The sequence below is a fragment of the Rattus norvegicus genome, chromosome 4 (assembly GCF_021556685.1).
Source record: "Rattus norvegicus strain SHRSP/BbbUtx chromosome 4, alternate assembly SHRSP_T2T, whole genome shotgun sequence".
NCBI lineage: Eukaryota > Metazoa > Chordata > Mammalia > Rodentia > Muridae > Rattus > Rattus norvegicus.
In genome coordinates this window covers 24,367,201-24,386,526 of record NC_141537.1, presented here as the reverse complement: position 1 = coordinate 24,386,526, position 19,326 = coordinate 24,367,201, and the positions used below count along the sequence as shown (strand labels likewise).

At 38.5% G+C, this 19,326-nt stretch overlaps 1 protein-coding gene across 1 annotated transcript; it reads left to right on the top strand.

Annotated features, from left to right (window-relative positions):
- Positions 1-4,152: 4,152 nt before the first annotated feature.
- On the top strand, positions 4,153-14,785 carry LOC148006237 (glyceraldehyde-3-phosphate dehydrogenase-like). The gene is made up of 3 exons (XM_087659858.1): positions 4,153-4,204; positions 14,054-14,240; positions 14,404-14,785. Exons 1-3 carry the CDS (start codon positions 4,153-4,155, stop codon positions 14,783-14,785), a joined length of 621 nt encoding a protein of 206 aa, XP_087515984.1.
- The last annotated feature ends 4,541 nt before the right edge of the window (positions 14,786-19,326 follow it).

Below are 19,326 nucleotides of genomic sequence, written 5' to 3'. Positions count from 1 at the left end.
TAAAAGGAGGTCAAGGGGATACAGATCGGAAAAGAAGAAGACAAAATATCACTATTTGCAGATGATATGATAGTATATTTAAGTGATCCCAAAAGTTCCACCAGAGAACTCCTAAAGCTGATAAACAACTTCAGCAAAGTGGCTGGGTATAAAATTAACTCAAATAAATAAGTAGCCTTCCTCTACACAAAAGAGAAACAAGCCGAGAAAGAAATTAGGGAAACGACACTCTTCATAATAGACCCAAATATAAAGTACCTCGGTGTGACTTTAACCATGCAAGTAAAAGATTTGTACAATAAGAACTTCAAGACCCTGAAGATAGAAATTGAAGAAGACCTCAGAAGATGGAAAGATCTCCCATGCTCATGGATTGGCAGGATTAATATAGTAAAAATGGCCATTTTACCAAAAGCGATCTACAGATTCAATGCAATCCTCATCAAAATACCAACCCAATTCTTCAAAGAGTTAGACAGAACAATTTGCAAATTCATCTGGAATAACAAAAAACCCAGGATAGCTAAAGCTATCCTCAACAATAAAAGGACTTCAGTGGGAATCACTATCCCTGAACTCAAGCAGTATTACAGAGCAATAGTGATAAAAACTGCATGGTATTGGTACAGAGACAGACAGATAGACCAATGGAATAGAATTGAAGACCCAGATATTAACACACACACCTATGGTCACTTGATTTTTGACAAAGGAGCCAAACCATGCAATGGAAAAAAGATAGCATTTTCAGCATATGGTGCTGGTTCAACTGGAGGTCAACATGTAGAAGAATGCAGATCAATCCATGCTTATCACCCTGTACAAATCTTAAGTCCAAGTGGATCAAGGACCTCCACATCAAACCAGACACACTCAAACTAATAGAAGAAAAACTAGGGAAGCATCTGGAACACATGGGCACTGGAAAAAATTTCCTGAACAAAACACCAATGGCTTATGCTCTAAGATCAAGAATCGACAAATGGGATCGCATAAAACTGCAAAGCTTCTGTAAGGCAAAGGACACTGTGGTTAGGACAAAACGGCAACCAACAGATTGGAAAAGATCTTTACCAATCCCACAACAGATAGAGGCCTTATATCCAAAATATACAAAGAACTGAAGAAGTTAGACCGCAGGGAGACAAATAACCCTATTAAAAAATGGGGTTCAGAGCTAAACAAACAATTCACAGCTGAGGAATGCCAAATGGCTGAGAAACACCTAAAGAAATGTTCAGCATCTTTAGTCATAAGTGAAATGCAAATCAAAACAACCCTGAGATTTCACCTCACACCAGTGAGAATGGCTAAGATCAAAAACTCAGGTGACGGCAGATGCTGGCGAGGATGCGGAGAAAGAGGAACACTCCTCCATTGTTGGTGGGGTTGCAGACTGGTACAACCATTCTGGAAATCAGTCTGGAGGTTCCTCAGAAAATTGGACATTGAACTGCCTGAGGATCCAGCTATACCTCTCTTGGGCATATACTCCAAAGATGCCCCAACATATAAAAAAGACACGTGCTCCACTATGTTCATCGCAGCCTTATTTATAATAGCCAGAGGCTGGAAAGAACCCAACAGAGCCCTTCAACAGAGGAATGGATACAGAAAATGTGGTACATCTACACAATGGAATATTACTCAGCTATCAAAAACAACGACTTTATGAAATTCGTGGGCAAATGGTTGGAACTGGAAAATATCATCCTGAGTGAGCTAACCCAATCACAGAAAGACATACATGGTATGCACTCATTGATAAGTGGCTATTAGCCCAAATGCTTGAATTACCCTAGATGCCTAGAATAAATGAAACTCAAGACGGATGATCAAAATGTGAATGCTTCACTCCTTCTTTAAAAGGGGAACAAGAATACCCTTGGCAGGGAAGAGAGAGGCAAAGATTAAAACAGAGACTGAAGGAACACCCATTCAGAGCCTGCCCCACATGTGGCCCATACATATACAGCCACCCAATTAGACAAGATGGATGAAGCAAAGAAGTGCAGACCCGACAGGAGACGGATGTAGATGGCTCCTGAGAGACACAGCCAGAATACAGCAAATACAGAGGCGAATGCCAGCAGCAAACCACTGAACTGAGAACGGGACCCCCGTTGAAGGAATCAGAGAAAGAACTGGAAGAGTTTGAAGGGGCTCGAGACCCCATATGTACAACAATACCAAGCAACCAGAGCTTCCAGGGACTAAGCCACTACCTAAAGACTATACACGGACTGACCCTGGACTCTGACCTCATAGGTAGCAATGAATATCCTAATAAGAGCACCAGTGGAAGGGGAAGCCCTGGGTCCTGCTAAGACTGAACCCCCATTGAACTAGATTGATGGGCGGGAGGGCGGCAAGGGGGGGAGGGTGGGGAGGGGAACACCCATAAGGAAGGGGAGGGGGGAGGTGGATGTTTTCCCGGAAACCGGGAAAGGGAATAACACTCGAAATGTATATAAGAAATACTCAAGTTAATAAAAAAAATAGTAAAGCTTTTATAAACATAGTTGAGAAAGTGTCATAGTGGCGTTGTGGGGCATCTTTTGGGTATATGCTCACGAATGGTACAACTGTGTCCTGAGGTAGAACTATTCCCGTTTTTCAGAGAAACTATCAAATTGGGGTCTGAAGTGGTTGAACAAGCTTAGACTTTCAGCAGGAATGCAAGTTGGAGGGATGAAGGACACTACAAGACCTGCAGTGTCATGTAACCTGGGACCATGGAGACTCATAGAGCCTGGGCCACCAACCAGGTAGCATACAAGAGCTGGACCTAGACACCCTGCACATTTGCTGTGAATGTGCAGCTTGTCTTCATGTTTGTCCCCTTACAATTGGAGCAGGAGTGTCTCTGTCTCTGTTCTCTGCCATTGGATCCCCTTCTCCCCTACTTGGACTGACTGGTTGGCCTTGGAGAAGATATGCATGAACCTGCTTGGTCTAGATGCCTCAGTAGGCTGGTAACTAAAGGAGGCTGCCCCTTCTCTGAAGAGAATATGAGGGTGCAATGGGAGGGTGGATTTTATACGGGTAGTACTGAGAAGAGAGGAGGAAGGGGGAACTGTGATATGGACGAAAAGTGAATTAAGAAAGAAAGAGAGAGAGAGAGAGAGAGAGAGAGGGAGGGAGGGAGGGAGGGAGGGAGGGAGGGAGGAAGGAAGGAAGGAAGAAAGAAAGAAAGAAAGAAAGAAAGAAAGAAAGAAAGAAAGAAAGAAAGAAAGAAAGAGAGAAAGAAAGAAAGAAGGAAAGTGCTCCTATCTCTTTGGTGTGATGTCAGATGGGACCACTTGTCAAGCGGTGGTTTCTTAGCCAAAGAAAACCCACCCGGAATGGGAATTCTCTACTCAATCAGGGCAAACATTCTAGTTTTTTAACCAGGTGTTACTTTTCTGCTCTAACAAAATAAGCTTCTAGAAATTAATGTCTATGGAGAATACATGGGTTTTTAAGCACTCCTCAGTCTCTTATTCTCTGCACATTGATGTGTTGTGAGTCCTTGTGTTAAATACTATTCACTGAAATAAGAATCTTCTAGGGTAAAGTTTGCATAATGCCTTAATCATGCCCTAGACTCTAAGGTTCTTGGATCTTTAAGGAAGAGGGGTTGGATGATTATAAGAGCCAGAGCTAGTAGAAAACTGCAAGGAAGCAATCCATTGTAGACACAAGAGAGCAGAGATATAAGTGAGCTCAGAGATACTGTGGCAGATTGCCTAAGACCTATTCAAGCTCAAACCAGACAAATTTCAAACATACAAATGGAGATGTGGGTACAGGTCCTCACCCCCCAGCTGAAGAATTGTGAACATTTGATAGTTGCTGGAAAAGGGACCGCAGTTTTCCTTATGACCTCTGGTAGGTTGACCATGTTTTATTATAATCCATAACATCTAAGAGTATTTGGGCAGTAAATATTGGAGTTTATAGATAAAATAACATCAACAAAAAGACAACAGGACATAGAATGAGTAGGAAGGTAGAAGTGGATCTGGAAGGAGGTGGGGAAGTAGAAGTGAATATGATTAGAATATATTGTATGAAATTCTCAAAAATAATAAAATATCCTACAGAACAAAAAAGAAAAACTGGGAAGAGGGGAAAGTAAAACTTAATAATGAATATCTGTAGAGAGCTGCGATGTGCCACGCCCCAAAGATGGCGCTGGTTTCCGCCTTCCACCCTCCCAAAGGTGAGCGCTCCTTGCAGTAAACAAGTCCTTATTTGGCTATGTCTGCCTGGCCCACTAGCTTCTGCATAGTGACAGCCTATCTACATGACCCACGTGGCTTGCTAGGACTGGCCAGTGCTAGCTATTTAAGTGTGGTGCAGGGCGTTCCCCGGAAGAAGAGAGAGAGTCAGAAGGAGAGAGTCAGAAGAGGGAGAGAGAGTCAGAAGAGAGAGAGCCAGAAGAGAGAGAGAGTCAGAAGGTTGTATCAAGGTTCCTGAGTAAAACTGCTTGAAGACGATCTCCTGTGGTCGTGTCTTCCTTGCTGGTCGAGGTTGAATGCAGCAAATATCAATACTAATTAGTAATGCAAAACTAAATACCCATAAACAATTGTCAATTAAGATGTCAATTTTAAGCATAGGTGGGGTATTTATATAGCCTCAAATGAGATTTCAGAAAGCATTTATTCATAAGAATGGATAAATTTTTACTTGACAATTGGAGAATCCTGGTAGGTTCTGTTTTAGTCAGATGTCATTAATACCTTGAATAATGACGAGTGAAATCAGTGACCTGATGCTCTTAGAAGTACATACCACCTCTATAAAATCTTTCCTGAATATTTAATATTTAATCTACACATAAGCACCAAGGTCAAGCGCTCAATGACCGACATCTTAAGCAAAACTTCCCAGTTCCTCAAGTTAAGGCAATGAAACAAAGACAGTAATAACCTGAAATCGGCTTATAGAATATGAAGACAAAATGCAATGTGAGACCCTAACCTGAGTCTCGACACGAAAGGGATACGAATGGAAGAGATATTATAAAAATCCATATACCTCTTATACATTAACTAAATATGCTATGCAAAGCTTATACTTCAATTATAAGATATATGTTATCATTATATAAAATGTTAAGATCAGAGAAAGTATCATGAGGCATTTTGAGTAAAATTTGTGTATTATATAATGTAGCTATGGTCTCACAATATTAAAAATTAAAAATGTTCTTCATGCCTGTATATTTGACTTGTTTGGCCCATCATCCAAAGTTTAATTAAATTCAAATTTTTGAGCTGTATTTTCCTCTAATGCTTTGTCCTTTCTGAAAAATATTTTTAATACCCAGAATAAGTTGGAATGAGAATATTTCTGTTTGCCCTGCAGTTGCAGTCTTTGTCAGGATAATGTATTGTTGTGTTTCCACTTTCTTCTCTCATTGATAATGCTGTCATGACCAGAAATCATCCAAAGTTCAATGTGCCAAGTTCCCCAAGTGCTTCATATTTGGAAGAGTAAAGACCAAAGACTATGGTTCTGGGACTTCTCATTAATCAAGAGGCTGCCTGGATGACATTTGCATTCTAGTTGACCATATCAAACACAATCTGACACTTAAAAGATGTAGGCAATAAAAACATATTTGAATAATAGCCTTAGCTCCTTCCAAATATTTTAACGGCTGTGATATTTGTCTTCATATTTTTAACATGCATTTATAACAAAATCAATATTAATATTAAATTGTTCAAAATATATTTACTAACTTTTACAATAGTAAGAATGTGTACAATATCTCAGGAATATTGATTCATTTCTCCTATCCAGCTTACTAAACTTTCTTCTTGCAAGTTATTAAAGTTTTGATTTAGCTTGGACACCATCTGCATTATATTCCTAAGAGATTGTTGTCAAGGTTTTAATCACATATTTTCTATTTAAATACTCTGCAAATATTTATTAGGAAAAGATAGTTGTAAACACTAGTATTTTTGAATAAACATGAAATAAAACGTGATTTGAGTATTCAGTTAATACAAACATGAGTATAGATGGCATAGTTTATTATGCATATATTACAAATAGTTCCTATACTCATAACAACTATAATTTTACAGAAATTAAAGATACATAAATATTGCAAAAAAGCATAAACTATTACCTTATTTGTTAAATAGCATAATGTTTCATATAATATTAAGCTGATTCATAAACCTTTTCTATGGGATTGGTGTGTCCATTGTTAATGGCACAGTCTTGTGCAACAAGACAGCATTTTGGTTCACATTTTTGCCTTCTGAGTACTCTTAGATTCCTCACCTTGTGCAGTCCCTTTGTGATGTTTCAGCTTTTTATGTGAACATGCGGTCTTGGCAGCCTAGGTGGGGTCCAATGCAGTTAATTTGTCCGCTGTCACTTAATGCTTCCTTATGACTATCCTTGCTACCTGGCAGCACTGTTAGTTCTGTCAGCAAATCGGTTACATATTAACTACTTTCTCACTTTCCCTAATCAGAAAGTTTATTAGATGTCAATATTTTCAAGAAATATTTTGATATTCTATTTCCTGCAATGCGTAATTGCAATATAGCAGGGTTTTATTTTGTTTTGTCTTTTCTTGAATCAAAATTTGTTTCAAGGGTGATATAGTCCACATCCAAATGAGTTTAACACACTTAGTAGTAATAGTTTTCTTTCTTTTTCCTTTTCTTTTATTAGATATTTTAATATTTACATTTCAAATGTTATCCCCTTTGCCAGTTTCCCCTCTGGAAACACTCTATCCCATCCTCCCTTCTCCTGCTTCTATGAGGGTGGTCCCCCATCCACTGATCTACTCCCTCCCACCTACCTGCCCTGGCATTCGTCTGCACTGGGGCATCGAATCTTCACAGGAACAAGGGCCTCTCCCATTGATAACTGACAAGGCCCATCCTCTGCTACATATGCAGCTGGAGTCATGGGTCATTCCATGTGTAGTCTTTGGTTGATGGTTAAGTCCCTGAGAGCTCTGGGGTGTCTGGTTGGTTACTGAAGAATATCGAATGGTTGAGAAGCACCTAAAGAAATGTTTAACAACCTTAGTCATCAGGGAAATGCAATTCAAAAATTCAAAACAAGCCTGATATTCCACCTCACACCAGTCAGAATGGCTAAGCTCACAAACTCAGGTGACAAGAGATGCTGGTAAGAATGCGGAGAAAGAGGAACACTCCTCCATTGTTGATGGGATTACAAGCAGGTACAACCATTCTGGAAATCAGTCTGATGGTTCCTCAGAAAATTGGATATAGTGCTACATCAGGACACAGCTATACCCAAAAGATGCTCCAACATATAAAAAGGATACATGCTCTACTATGTTCATAGCAGCCTTATTTAAAATAGCCAGAAGCTGGAAAGAACCCAGATGTACTTCAAGAGAGGACACAATGGAGTACTACTCAGGTATGAAAAACAATGACTTCATGAAATTCACAGTCAAATGGATGGAATTAGAAATTATCATCCTGAGTGAGGTAACCCAGTTACAAAAGAGTACACATGGTATGCACTCACTGGTAAGTGGATATTAATAGGATATTAATAATTTTAAGTCAGGAAATCTTTTGAAAAAACATTTTGTAGGTTTGAAGATGAATGTAGATCTTTTTCTTTCTTTGCTCTGGGCTTATTAAGTTCTGAAGCAGGTAACATCTGTAACTCAGCTGTGAAATTTCTGTTGCCTATTGATCATTTTGGGAGGATGCTTCCCATTCCTCCTCCTGCTTTTCCCCTTTCCTCTTACCTGCTTCTCCTCAGATCACAACTACTGAGTAAGACTTTTTCAATCACAGCCCATGTTGGCCTCTTCTCTCCAGAAGAGGAATCATGAAAATTCTGAGTAAACACAATTTCCTTGAATGATTATACTTTACTAAGAAATTATGTATCAATAAATGAGCATGTATCAGGGTAAAAGTACTATTAATGAAAGGAAAACTTATGATACTTTTACAAGGGAAGTATTTTTACACATTCTCACATTGTCATCTTGATAGATATGTAAGGTTTATGAGGGAAAAACCTTATTATGCTCTTTATATTAAGGGAAAAGTCAGCGGTTATTTGACCTAATTAAACTCGTTTATCTAGTACATAATAAAGTGTGACTTAAAATAGAAGTCCTCACATGATAGCTATTGTTTGAGTTGAAAATTTACTCTTCATTTTGTCTTCTAGAGATAAGTCTATTGTTTTTGCTTTTCTTTTAATCTATCTTTCTTCCTTCCTTTCTTTCTTTTTCTCCTTTCTTTTCTTTCTCATATTTTTGTACAGTTTATATTGACACTTCATTTCTCATCAGAAATGCCTAAGTTTTGGACATGTTGTTTTGGGAAGTAGAAGAGGAAATTTTTTGAACTATGATTTCTATCATGATTGTCAAAAGGGCAATTGACATTCAAGCAGAATGGAGTAAAAGAGCTAGAAGCATAATATCTAATTATTCAGGGGGCAAAATTATTCCTAAGTCTTCAGTTGTATCACAGAACTTCTTGCTTTGAAATAACTATTTTTAAATCATACTAAACTTTCAACAAATTTACATTACAGTTGATCATTTTTTCAATTGTATAAATGATTTTATTAAAAAAAACTGACTAATTTTTTAAGAGAATACTTTTTCTTATCCTTTCCTTCCCTCTCCTCCAGGCTTCTCATCTCCTTTGAAGCAGTTCACCTTCTACATTCATTATGACTATATGTGCATATGCATTCTGGACATGAGAGATAGCATATAATACAGGCTTTTCTGAGTTTGAGTTGCTGTGTCATCCATATTTTGGCAAGTGACACAATTTCATTCTTTTTAGGGGGTGAATAACATTATACTATGTGCCATGATAAATATGTATATACAAGTATCCTAATAATGTGTTGACATATATATTTAAGTGTAGTATAGCTAGGTCACAGTAGGCATAATTTTAGTTTTTAAAGAAGTTCCTACATTAGTATTTTTTGGGGAGAAGAATATTTTATAACACATTTTTAACTAAAATAGAACTATATTACTTTCCCTTCCCTGTTCTCTCTTCAGCGCCTCCTATGCACTATTGAATTCTTCCTATGTGCCATCTCAAACTGATGGTCTTCTTTGCCATTACCATTATATACATATATATGCAATATTGCATATATATGAATGCATTTGTCTGCACAAATATATAAACACAACTTGCTGAGTCTGTTTGTGTTGCACATAAGTATATGATTTCAGGGCTGAAAGGGAGAATTAGACTTTCCTAGCATTAAGTTTCTTTACTGGTTATCGATACTTATTTTTACAATGTCTATACTTTTTCAAACTGCCTTTATGGCTTTTTTTGGTGCCAACCTTATACCTCATATATTATACTATATATATATTCGTTGGTTTTATGCCTTCTTATGCATTCTCCCCAATATTTCACATGTCTCAGTTTTACATTCTATACTTATTTCAAAATTGGAGCAATACATAATTTTCATTATGCATGCATTATCAGTGCCATGGCTTGATGTTCTACAGATTTTAGGAGGTTTTCTTAATGTAGCTTAAAGTTCTGCCAGAGATGACTTCAGTGTCCCAATTTTCACTGCTCCTGAAAGGAATCCTTAATCACAGTATGATGTGTCAATTGACTTAAAGTAGGTGTGTGTGTGTGTGTGTATGTGTGTGTGTGTGTGTGTGTGTGTTTCTGTCCATCTGTGTGTGCTTTAACATGTAAATGTGCCTTCCAGAGCCTACAAAAGATCTTGAGAGTTAAAGCTCTGAATTCTCATATCAATGGATTAGCATAATGATAGTGTCTGCCTCTCACCTACATTAGATATCTGAACCACATTGATTTTTCAATGGTGACAGAGAAGAAAGGCTGGTCTAGTTCTTCAGTCAGCATCCCAGAAGCTAAGCCTGCTGTCTACAGTCAATAATGGATTGCTTCCTGGCTACCCTAAATGTTTGTAACTTTCCAATATCTATGTATCTTATTTTAGTGAAAAGATTTATGGTTGCTACTTTGTCTTTGATAGAGCCAATAAAAATGCTCACTTAGAGGATTCTAGAGAAAATTTTTCTTGACATCTGATAAGTATTACAGAAAAAGATCCAATGCAGATATTTTAACTGTTGTCTGATAATGTCAATGGCCTCACAATGAATCCACCACAGATTTCTAAATAATTCATAGTATGTAGAGACCTGGCTCCTCCACAACTCTAGACTTCACTCATATACCAGCAACATGAGATCCAAGTTAGTCAGTTCGCCCAAGTAGCTACTCTGTAAAAAAAGAAAAGAAGAAAACAAACTTCTACTTTCAAAGAGAAGAAAATTTGAAAAACACAACATACTTCTTAATCATCTTTTGTTATGCTAATGAGCACCTTTAAGTCTCTGAAATCTTACCAGTTTAGACTTAAGATATCTCCCTGGTTTGAAGCTTCATTTCTCATAATAATGTAAGAGGATAGCAATTTTTGGCTTTCACGGCCATAGATTAAGCAAGGAATCTAGCTTCAGGCTGAAACCTCTTACTTTTCCTTTTTAAAAAGTAGGCAAGCCAGTTATCTTGCTGATCACACTAATTGGGTGATCACAGTAATTAGCTATGGACTGCCACAGACTGAGTTTGTTTTATAGATCAAGGCTTAGACCTGACATTGTGAGTTTTGTTTAGAACACTGATGAATTCTGAAAAGCTGTAGTTTTCCTGAAGAATGACAGCTAACCTTGAAGGATACTGAGAATCAAAGTGATAAAGAAGAAATAAAAGGAGTGAGGCAGAAAGAAAGAGAAGAGGGGAGAAAAAGAGATAAACTTTATAACTGACTTCCTTTAGTTAGTAATAAAAATGGGATCCTTTATTTCTAAAAAAAATTAGCTTACTTAATGACTACTTATTATCAGTATCATCTTTGTGTGTGTGTGTGTGTGTGTGTGTGTGTGCGTGCACGTGCTGTTGTTGATGCTGTTGTTGTTGCTCTTGTTACTGCTGCTGTGTGGTAAGAAACTTCCTGCTAAAGAAAAAAGACTCAGTTTCATGTAGAGGACAAAGACCATCAGGAAAGCAGCATGTTCCAGAGACTTTAGAATTGAAATAAAATTTATCACATATAAGCATCAGCAACATGTTTTGCTATCGTCTTAACTCTGTCAAGTCCATCCCAGTCACCTCTTTGTCCACTGCCTTCTTTTATCTGTTATAAGTGTGCCACTTTTCAGTCTATCTCCTATAAATTGCCTCATATACCTTGTCTAGGTTCATTTGACATAGATCACCAAGGGAAGCACAAAGTAAGATTCTGAGGACACGGATGTGAGTTTTTCTAAAAATTGTCCTTTTGTGATGGTAAGGGATTTTAGACTAGCAAATGGAGATAATAGACAACTGATTAAACTCTACAATAGAGTTGTTGTTACAGGTATAGACAAGTTCATGACACAGTGTATGAGGAGGTCAGTGCCAAAATAAAACTGAGATTCAACTATGTACCTCAGCATTTAGCTTATTTGAATATTTATATACTTTAGAATAAACTAAATTCAAGCAATGACAATATCAGTAGGGAAACAAAGGCAGAGGAAAAACCTCTCCCATGGACCCATCAAAGAACTACTGAAATTTAATGCCTGCCAAAAATGCAGTATTATTCACCCCCAGAGATGAGTCTTTGAGTGGCTGTCTAATAAAAAGTGGTTAGCACTGCAACTCTATATACAGTACTTTGAAATGTAATGTGGTATGCATTTGGGTGGGAGGACCTGGAGGGTCCATGCAAAGAAATCATGCCATGCTATAGTCCTGGTATAAGTGAGGTTTATTTAGTGGAAAGGAGGGGAGTGAGGACATTCAGAAGAGGTAGAGGCAGACAGAAGGAAGCAGAGCTATAAGGGTAGTAAAAGTAAAACAAAAAAGGAAAGAAAGAGAGGCCAGCCAGGAACACATTGAAAGAGAGAGAGAGAGAGAGAGAGAGAGAGAGAGAGAGAGAGAGAGAGAAAGAGAGCTGGGGTGGCAAGCCATCAGTCATTTTAGACACCACGCCACCTGCATTTGGTGGGTAGCAAGTAAGGAAATGATGATACAAGCCATTACTATGTCCTGGAAGAAGCCTAGCAGAATGGCCTGTAAGCTGAGAGTCCTCCTTTCCTGTTTAATTAACAATGAGAAACTAGGAAGGTGTGATGGTGGAGTAAGGTTAGCCTGTTATTTAAACTACTTTCTGCAGACTGAGTGAAATGTCATCTTTCGGGACCCTAAGAAAATTGGGATGATGGCCAACTTTTCGGAGAGTTGGCTGTTTCATTGCTTTCCGGTATCTGTGAGAATATCTGCAGGTAGGAAAGTGTAGTCCCAGTTAGAGTGTCTATGAAGGTAGACTGGAGCACCTGTGGGTAGCTTCTCTGGAGCTGTCCTGGATACAGATTTTGAGTAAAATCCTGGACTTGACAAGATGCTGAAACATAAATGAGCATTAGAGGCTAAAAGTAAAGTTAAGTGGATTAGGAAGAAAAAAATTCTTAGATGTACATGGTCTTCGTAGATGGGGGAGGGGAGTCTGAAACTACAGGATGAACCTTACCCTGTAAGAATAGACAAACTTAGATAATTGACTTACCTGTCCATTTGACACAAGAGAGGTGGGTCTGAGTGAAGAATCCTTATTAAGTCTACAAGAAGATACATTTTAGAAATATTAAATTATTTGTTTTGAAATCTATATTGTAGAAAATGTAATAGATAACATATTTGTGTCATATTAGAGTCTTGGTAAACATTCGCAGTTTTGGGTTGAAAAGCTTTTAGTATCAAAATGATGTTTCGATACTAAACATAATCTAATCTATAAACATATTCCATAAAGAGACTGTAAATTTTTGACCTTTAGGTGGTGCATTGTTACAAAAAATCTGTAGCTTCTAAAATTTCAAGGCTATATTGTAGTGTAATAACATTAGGAAAAATAAGGCTAAACATATTTTTATGTTAGTGATTTTAAAAGATTTATCAAGAGAGAACAAAAGTCATGCAAAAACATTATCTCTATTTCAAAGTAGATTTGGAGACTTGCTTCTTTGGTCTGCTCATGTGAGATGTTGCTGCTTTTAATCAAAGTAGTGCTTTTAATCAAACTATGAGTTCCCATAACAGAGATGGCTGAGCTGACAGCCATGTGACTGCCCTTAACCAAGATAGGTCCAACTTCTCTAGTCCTTAGGAATGATGGCTTCCCATTTTCACTGTGTTTCCTGATTTCACTCACTCCAAATGAGACTTTCATTGAAGTCTCAAGTGGCTGCTGATAAACAGAATCGTGACTGCAGTAGAAGCTAAACAATATACACCATAAGGTAGCTTCTGGGGTCTCTAGTCAGTTGGTTCTTCCTTTGCAGACACTAATTTCTGATTCCTCTTGTCCTCAGGCCATCAAAACCTCTACCATCCTTGTTTTGCATTAATAATCACACACTGTATTTTCCAATAGAAGAAAAAACTCAGCAAAGCATATCGTCTCCACTTAGCATCAGGCCTCCTGATAAATACCCGGAGCTGAACCCACACTGTTTTCTTCTAGTACTGAATATGGGTGCTTCTTGCTTTCAGCTCAAACTACTCCACGATGAAGAAGAACTCCATTGTAACCGTTAAAACATTATTACATTATTCTCATTCTAGCTTACTTAATTTTTCTGCTTTCTGGGCCATCTATTCAAGTGAATGTTTCCTTGTCTTATAGAATCATTTCAATCAGTCCACTTCATCTCTATAAACTACTTTTTCTTCCTTTCCTTTAAGACAAAATATTAAAGCTTTGGGCATCTGTGTGTGTGCATGCATGTGTATGTGAGTTCAAGTATGTGTGTGTGTGCGTGTGTGCTTGCATACACACACACACACACACACACACACACACACACACACACACATCTCTTTAGATTATCTGCTTCTCCCTGTTCTGGAGACAGCCGCATCTTCTCATGTCATGCTAGCCACATCCTATAGACAAGAAGATGAAGGGTCAGTGTGAACAGACCTGACTGTATTGGGTGCTTGGTCAATAGGGCTGCCTTCAGCTCTGTACTTGGCAAAGTGGATATTGTTGCTACCGAAGACAACTTCCTTCCTTGACCGCAATTACATAGTTCACATGTTCCAGTATGACTCTACTCATGGCAAATTTAGTGGCACAGTGAAGGCTGAGAATGGGAAGCTTTTCATCAACAGAAAACCCACCACTATCTTACAGGAGTGAGATCCAGCTAACATCAAATGGAGTGATGCTGGTGCTGAGTATGTCATGGAATAAACTGCCATCTTCACCACCACAGAGAAGGATGGGGACCACTTGAAATGTGGAGTCAGAAGGGTCATAATCTCTACACCTTTGAGTGCTGATACTCAAGATTGTTAGCAAAGCATCCTGCACAACCAAATGCTTAGTCCCCCTGAACAAGGTCATCTGTGACAACTTTGTCATTGTGGAAAGGTTCATGAGCATGATCCATGCCATCACTGTCATTCAGAAGACTGTGGGTGGTCCCTCTGGTGAGCTGTGGTGTGATGGCCATGGGGCTTCCCAGAACACTATCCCTTTATCTACTAGTGCTGCCAAGGCTGTGGGCAGGACCATCCCAGAGCTGAATGGGAAGCTTACTGGCATGACCTTTTGCATATCTGTTGTGGATCTGACATTCCACAAGGAGAAACCTGCCAAGTATGATGACAACAAGAAGGTGGTGAAGCAGGCACTGCAATATCCACTAAAGGGCATCCAGGGCTGCACTGAAGACTAGGTTGTCTCCTATGACTTCATAAGCAACTTGCACTCTTCTACCTTTGATGTTGGGGCTGGTATTGATCTCAATGACAACGTTGCAAAGTTCATTTCCTGGTATTACAATAAGTATGGCTCCAGCAACAGTGTGGTGAACCTCATGGGATATGTGGCCTCCAAGGAATAAAAAACCCTGGACCACCTACCCCAGTAAGGACACTGAGAGCAAAGGAGAGGCCCTAGGTTGCTGATGAGTCCCTGTCCCAGCAAAACCCCCATCACTGAGCATCTTACACACAACTTCTGTCCCAGATACCCATAATAACAAGAAGGACCTAGAAAGCCCTCCCTACTCACTTGAATATCATCAATAAAGTTTGCTACCAAACAAGCAAACTAACAAAAAAGAATCCAGCAACAAAGACAAAAATATAAACAAAGAAAAACAACTTACTTTGAACATCTGCTCACAGGAAGACATCAAAATTTTAATAGCATAAAAGATTTCCATGTGCTGAATCTAAAAATGAATTTGCTTGTATTCTACATGCTATCGAAGATGTTTGAAAACTAGAATCACTCTCTTGAGACACTTCCCTTTAAATTTGGCCCACATCAATATAGCCAGAATCCACTTCCTCTTTCTTGCCTTTGTTTATGACATGATCTCATTGATCCTATTGATTAGTTTTTTTCATTAATTAGTCTATTTTCTTTATATCACAATTCCAACCCTCCTCCTCCCAGTGTCTACCGTACAGGGCCCCTCCTCCCAGCGCTTTTCCCCTTCACCTCTGAGAAGGAGAAGGTCCCCACCTGTGTACCAATGCACTCTATTACCTCAAATCACTGCAGGATCTTGCACATCCTCTCCCACTGAGGCCAGATCTGGCAGCCCAGTTAGAGAAACAACTCCAAAATCATGCAATAGAATCAGAGTAAGTCCCACTCCAATTGTTGGGGTAGCCACATAGAGACCAAGCTACACAACTATTTCACCAGCCATTGTATGCTCTTTGGTTGGTGGTTCAGTCTCTGGGAGCCCCCAAGGTTCCAAGTTAGCTGACTCTCTCAGTCTTCTTGTGGAGTTCCTATTCTGTCTGGTTCCTCAATCCTTTCCACAACTCTTATACAAGATGCCCTGAGCTCCATCTAATGATGTTTTTAACTATGATAAAGGAGTTCTCCTTCATCATTGAGTAGTTTGAGCCAAAAGTAAGAAGCACACATATGTAGTACTAGAACAGTATGAGCTCAACCTCAGATACTTACCAGGAGGCCTGATACTGAAGGGAGAAAATAAGCTTTGCTGAATTGTTCCTCTTCTCTTGGCAAATACAGTGTGTGATTATCAATGCAGAGCAAGTATTCCAGAGGTTTTATAGCCTGAGGACAAATAGAATCAGAATTCATTGTCTAAAATGAGAATGGACTGATTACCTCCATTGTGGTATGAGCTGGAAGCACACTCATTCTGATCTGTCTCACAGAACCTTCCAGAATATCCAGCAGGGACTATACACATAGGTACTCAGGGTCTTTATGGCAGGTGCCTCCGTGTTGGCGGGTGTTCCTTCCACAGGAATTAGTAGTAGTTTCACAATTCAGTCCTCTGTACACAAAAGGACATTGGCAGAGGAAGCCCCTTTCTCCGGGGGTATTCACACTAGTGGCAATTTCTTGGCATGGACTGGAAAAGTAAAAATATTTTACATCTTCACAGTCTTTATTTAACTTGTTGGCTATGTCTAAGCAACAATTGTTTTATGAAAAACTCTTGTAGGTTTTTCACAGAAAAAGTGAAAGAAAAGTGTTGTGGGGTTGGGGATTTAGCTCAGTGGTAGAGCGCTTGCCTAGCAACTGCAAGGCCCTGGGTTCGGTCCCCAGCTCCGGAAAAAAAACAAACAAACAAACAAAAAAAAAAACAAAAAAAAAAAAAACAAGAAAAGTGTTGTTTCAGAAAGAATTTAGGAAACACCTGATATTGGTTTTATTGCAGAATGAATTCTGGCACCTCAAGTCAGTGCAGAACTAGGTACATCCTTTCCCACTAAGGTGGGTCAAGGCAGCCTAATTAGGGGAGCAGAATCCACAAGCAGACGATATTGTTAAGGTAAGCCCCTGCTGCAGTTGTGTGAATTAATTTTTCTTATCAGTTGGAAACAACCAAAATCATCTGGGAAAGGGAATATTAACTTAGAGAACATCAATTGACCTGTTGCTTTGTCCACTGATGACGGTGATACTACAGTGGTGCTATCTCTAGGTGTGAAGGCCACTCTTATATCAGAACATTATCTGAGTATCTGCCAATGAGCAGCAATCCTCCATGGTTTTCTCAGTTCACAGCCCAACATCTCTCATGATGGATAATGACCTTGTTGTATAAGCCAAACAAATCCTTTCTTCTTTTATGTTGCTTTTTGTCAGAGTGTTTTGTCACAGCAACAAAAATCAGTCACTCACTCAATCAATCAATGATTACCATGTTGAGTTTTAGTTCCTCTTAATGTGTGGCCCATAGTTAATAGTTTATCTACTAAAAATCAATTAGTAATTCATATCTTCTTTTTACCAAACATCATTTCAAGTCTACTTATAGAATAACAATGTTATGTTAGAGAAGTTCAGAAAAGTGAACTGTAATATTGCTTCGTCAAATTTAAAAAAAACATTTCATCTTAATGAAAATTGCTACTTGATATTTTCTAACTGCTCAATACAGTAAGTTTACTTGATAGCTTATTTACTACCATAGTAGTCTTAATGGGAACAGAGGCAAATTTACCCTTGAGGAGACACTGGGCAATGTATACAGACATTTTGATTGTCATCTCTGCTGTGAGCACTATCATTCAGTATATTGAGGTCAGGGTTGTTGCTGAACATCTTGTAAAGCATTACGTGACCTTCTCCAACAAAATTTCTGACCCTAAATGTGAGGCATGCCAAGGTTGCAAAGTCCTTCATAGGATAGTCATCTAAAAACAGAAAAGTTAAAAAATAATCTTCTAATCACCCACATATAAATATATGCTACTTGGCAATTTAAGGACAACTTACTGAAGTCAAAATGATCTATTTTCAGTGCTATAGTATTATAGTTAATAAACAATAACACAAAGAAATTCAGTCAAGCCATACTGTTTTTAGGGGTAATCTTAGTTGGAACTGTCTTATTGACTATTTTTTTAATGTTTGGCAATTTATACATGAATATAAGGTATTTCAATCAAGTCTACCCCCAATCCTCCCTTTCTGTTCCTTTCTTAACCTTGTTCCTTTCCCTAATTTCACCTGCTCTGTGTCTTTGCTCCTGTCTGTCTTTGTCTCTGTCTCACTCTTGTGTGTTTCTGAGTCTCTGTCTCTATTTACATCTATTAAATATGCCTTGTATTATCTGTGTATAAATATGTAGCCTCTTGGGATTCTACAAGAAAACCCTGAATGAAACCCACTAATGCTTTCCAAGTAGCCATTAACTATCAATAGCTCCTTGGCCACGGTGGTAGACTTCATGAGCTTCTCCGTGATCCAGGCTGGGAATCTAGATGCCTTGGCTAATGCAAGCCTTAAGAATGCAGTCACAACCACAGCCATTCAGTGTATGCAATGTCCCTGTCATGTCCTAAAAACATTGCTTTACAGAAAATATCAAAGATTACTGGATCCTGCAATAGTTTCATCCTCTCTTCCATGATAATGTCTGAAACTTGACGAGAGGGATGCAGTTTAGATGTTACATTTAAAACTGGGAACTCCAAGGGACTAGACCACCAGCCAAAGGGTGAAGCAACCCATAGCTCCAGTCACATATGTAGAAGAGGATGGCTTTGTCAAGCATCAGTGGGAAGAGAGGACCTTGGTACTTTAAATGCTCTATGCCCCAATGTAGGGGAATACCAAGGCAAAGAGGTGGGAGTGGCTGGGTCAGTGGGTGGGAGAACACCCTCTCAGAAGCAGGGGAAGGTGAGATGGTATAGGGGGTTTCCAGAGGGGAAACCAGGAAAGGGGATGACATTTGAAATGTAAGTAAATAAAATATCCAATTAAAAACACAAAACAAAACTGGAAACTTCACCATCTCTTGTTTTCTGTATAATGGCTTTGTATTGATGACTATCCTCTCCAAAATGTTTCTCTGATAATGTTGATGGGGACTTTATTTTTAGATCCACAGATCTAAATAAAGCTATATTTAGATTTGTGGATCTAAAAATAAAAATCGTTGAGGATAATTTACTACTATCCCTGTAAAACAGAAAATAATATTAGATTTTTCTTTAGGGCTTATGACTTAGGCTGCCCTAGTTAACAGAATCAGACATTAGTTTCAACTTTGAGGATTACAGAGTCTTTGAACACAGATCTGGGAAGTAACTAGAAAAAAATAGGCATACCTTGTTGTGTTTGGGGTAGGAGTCTGAATAACACTGGCCATTAACTTGAAAAGAAATTATTGGGCTTTTTAATTTCAGATCCTATAGTGTCTCAGAAAGGATAAGCTCATTTAAACTCATTACATATATATGTATATACATATGTATATGTATGTATTTT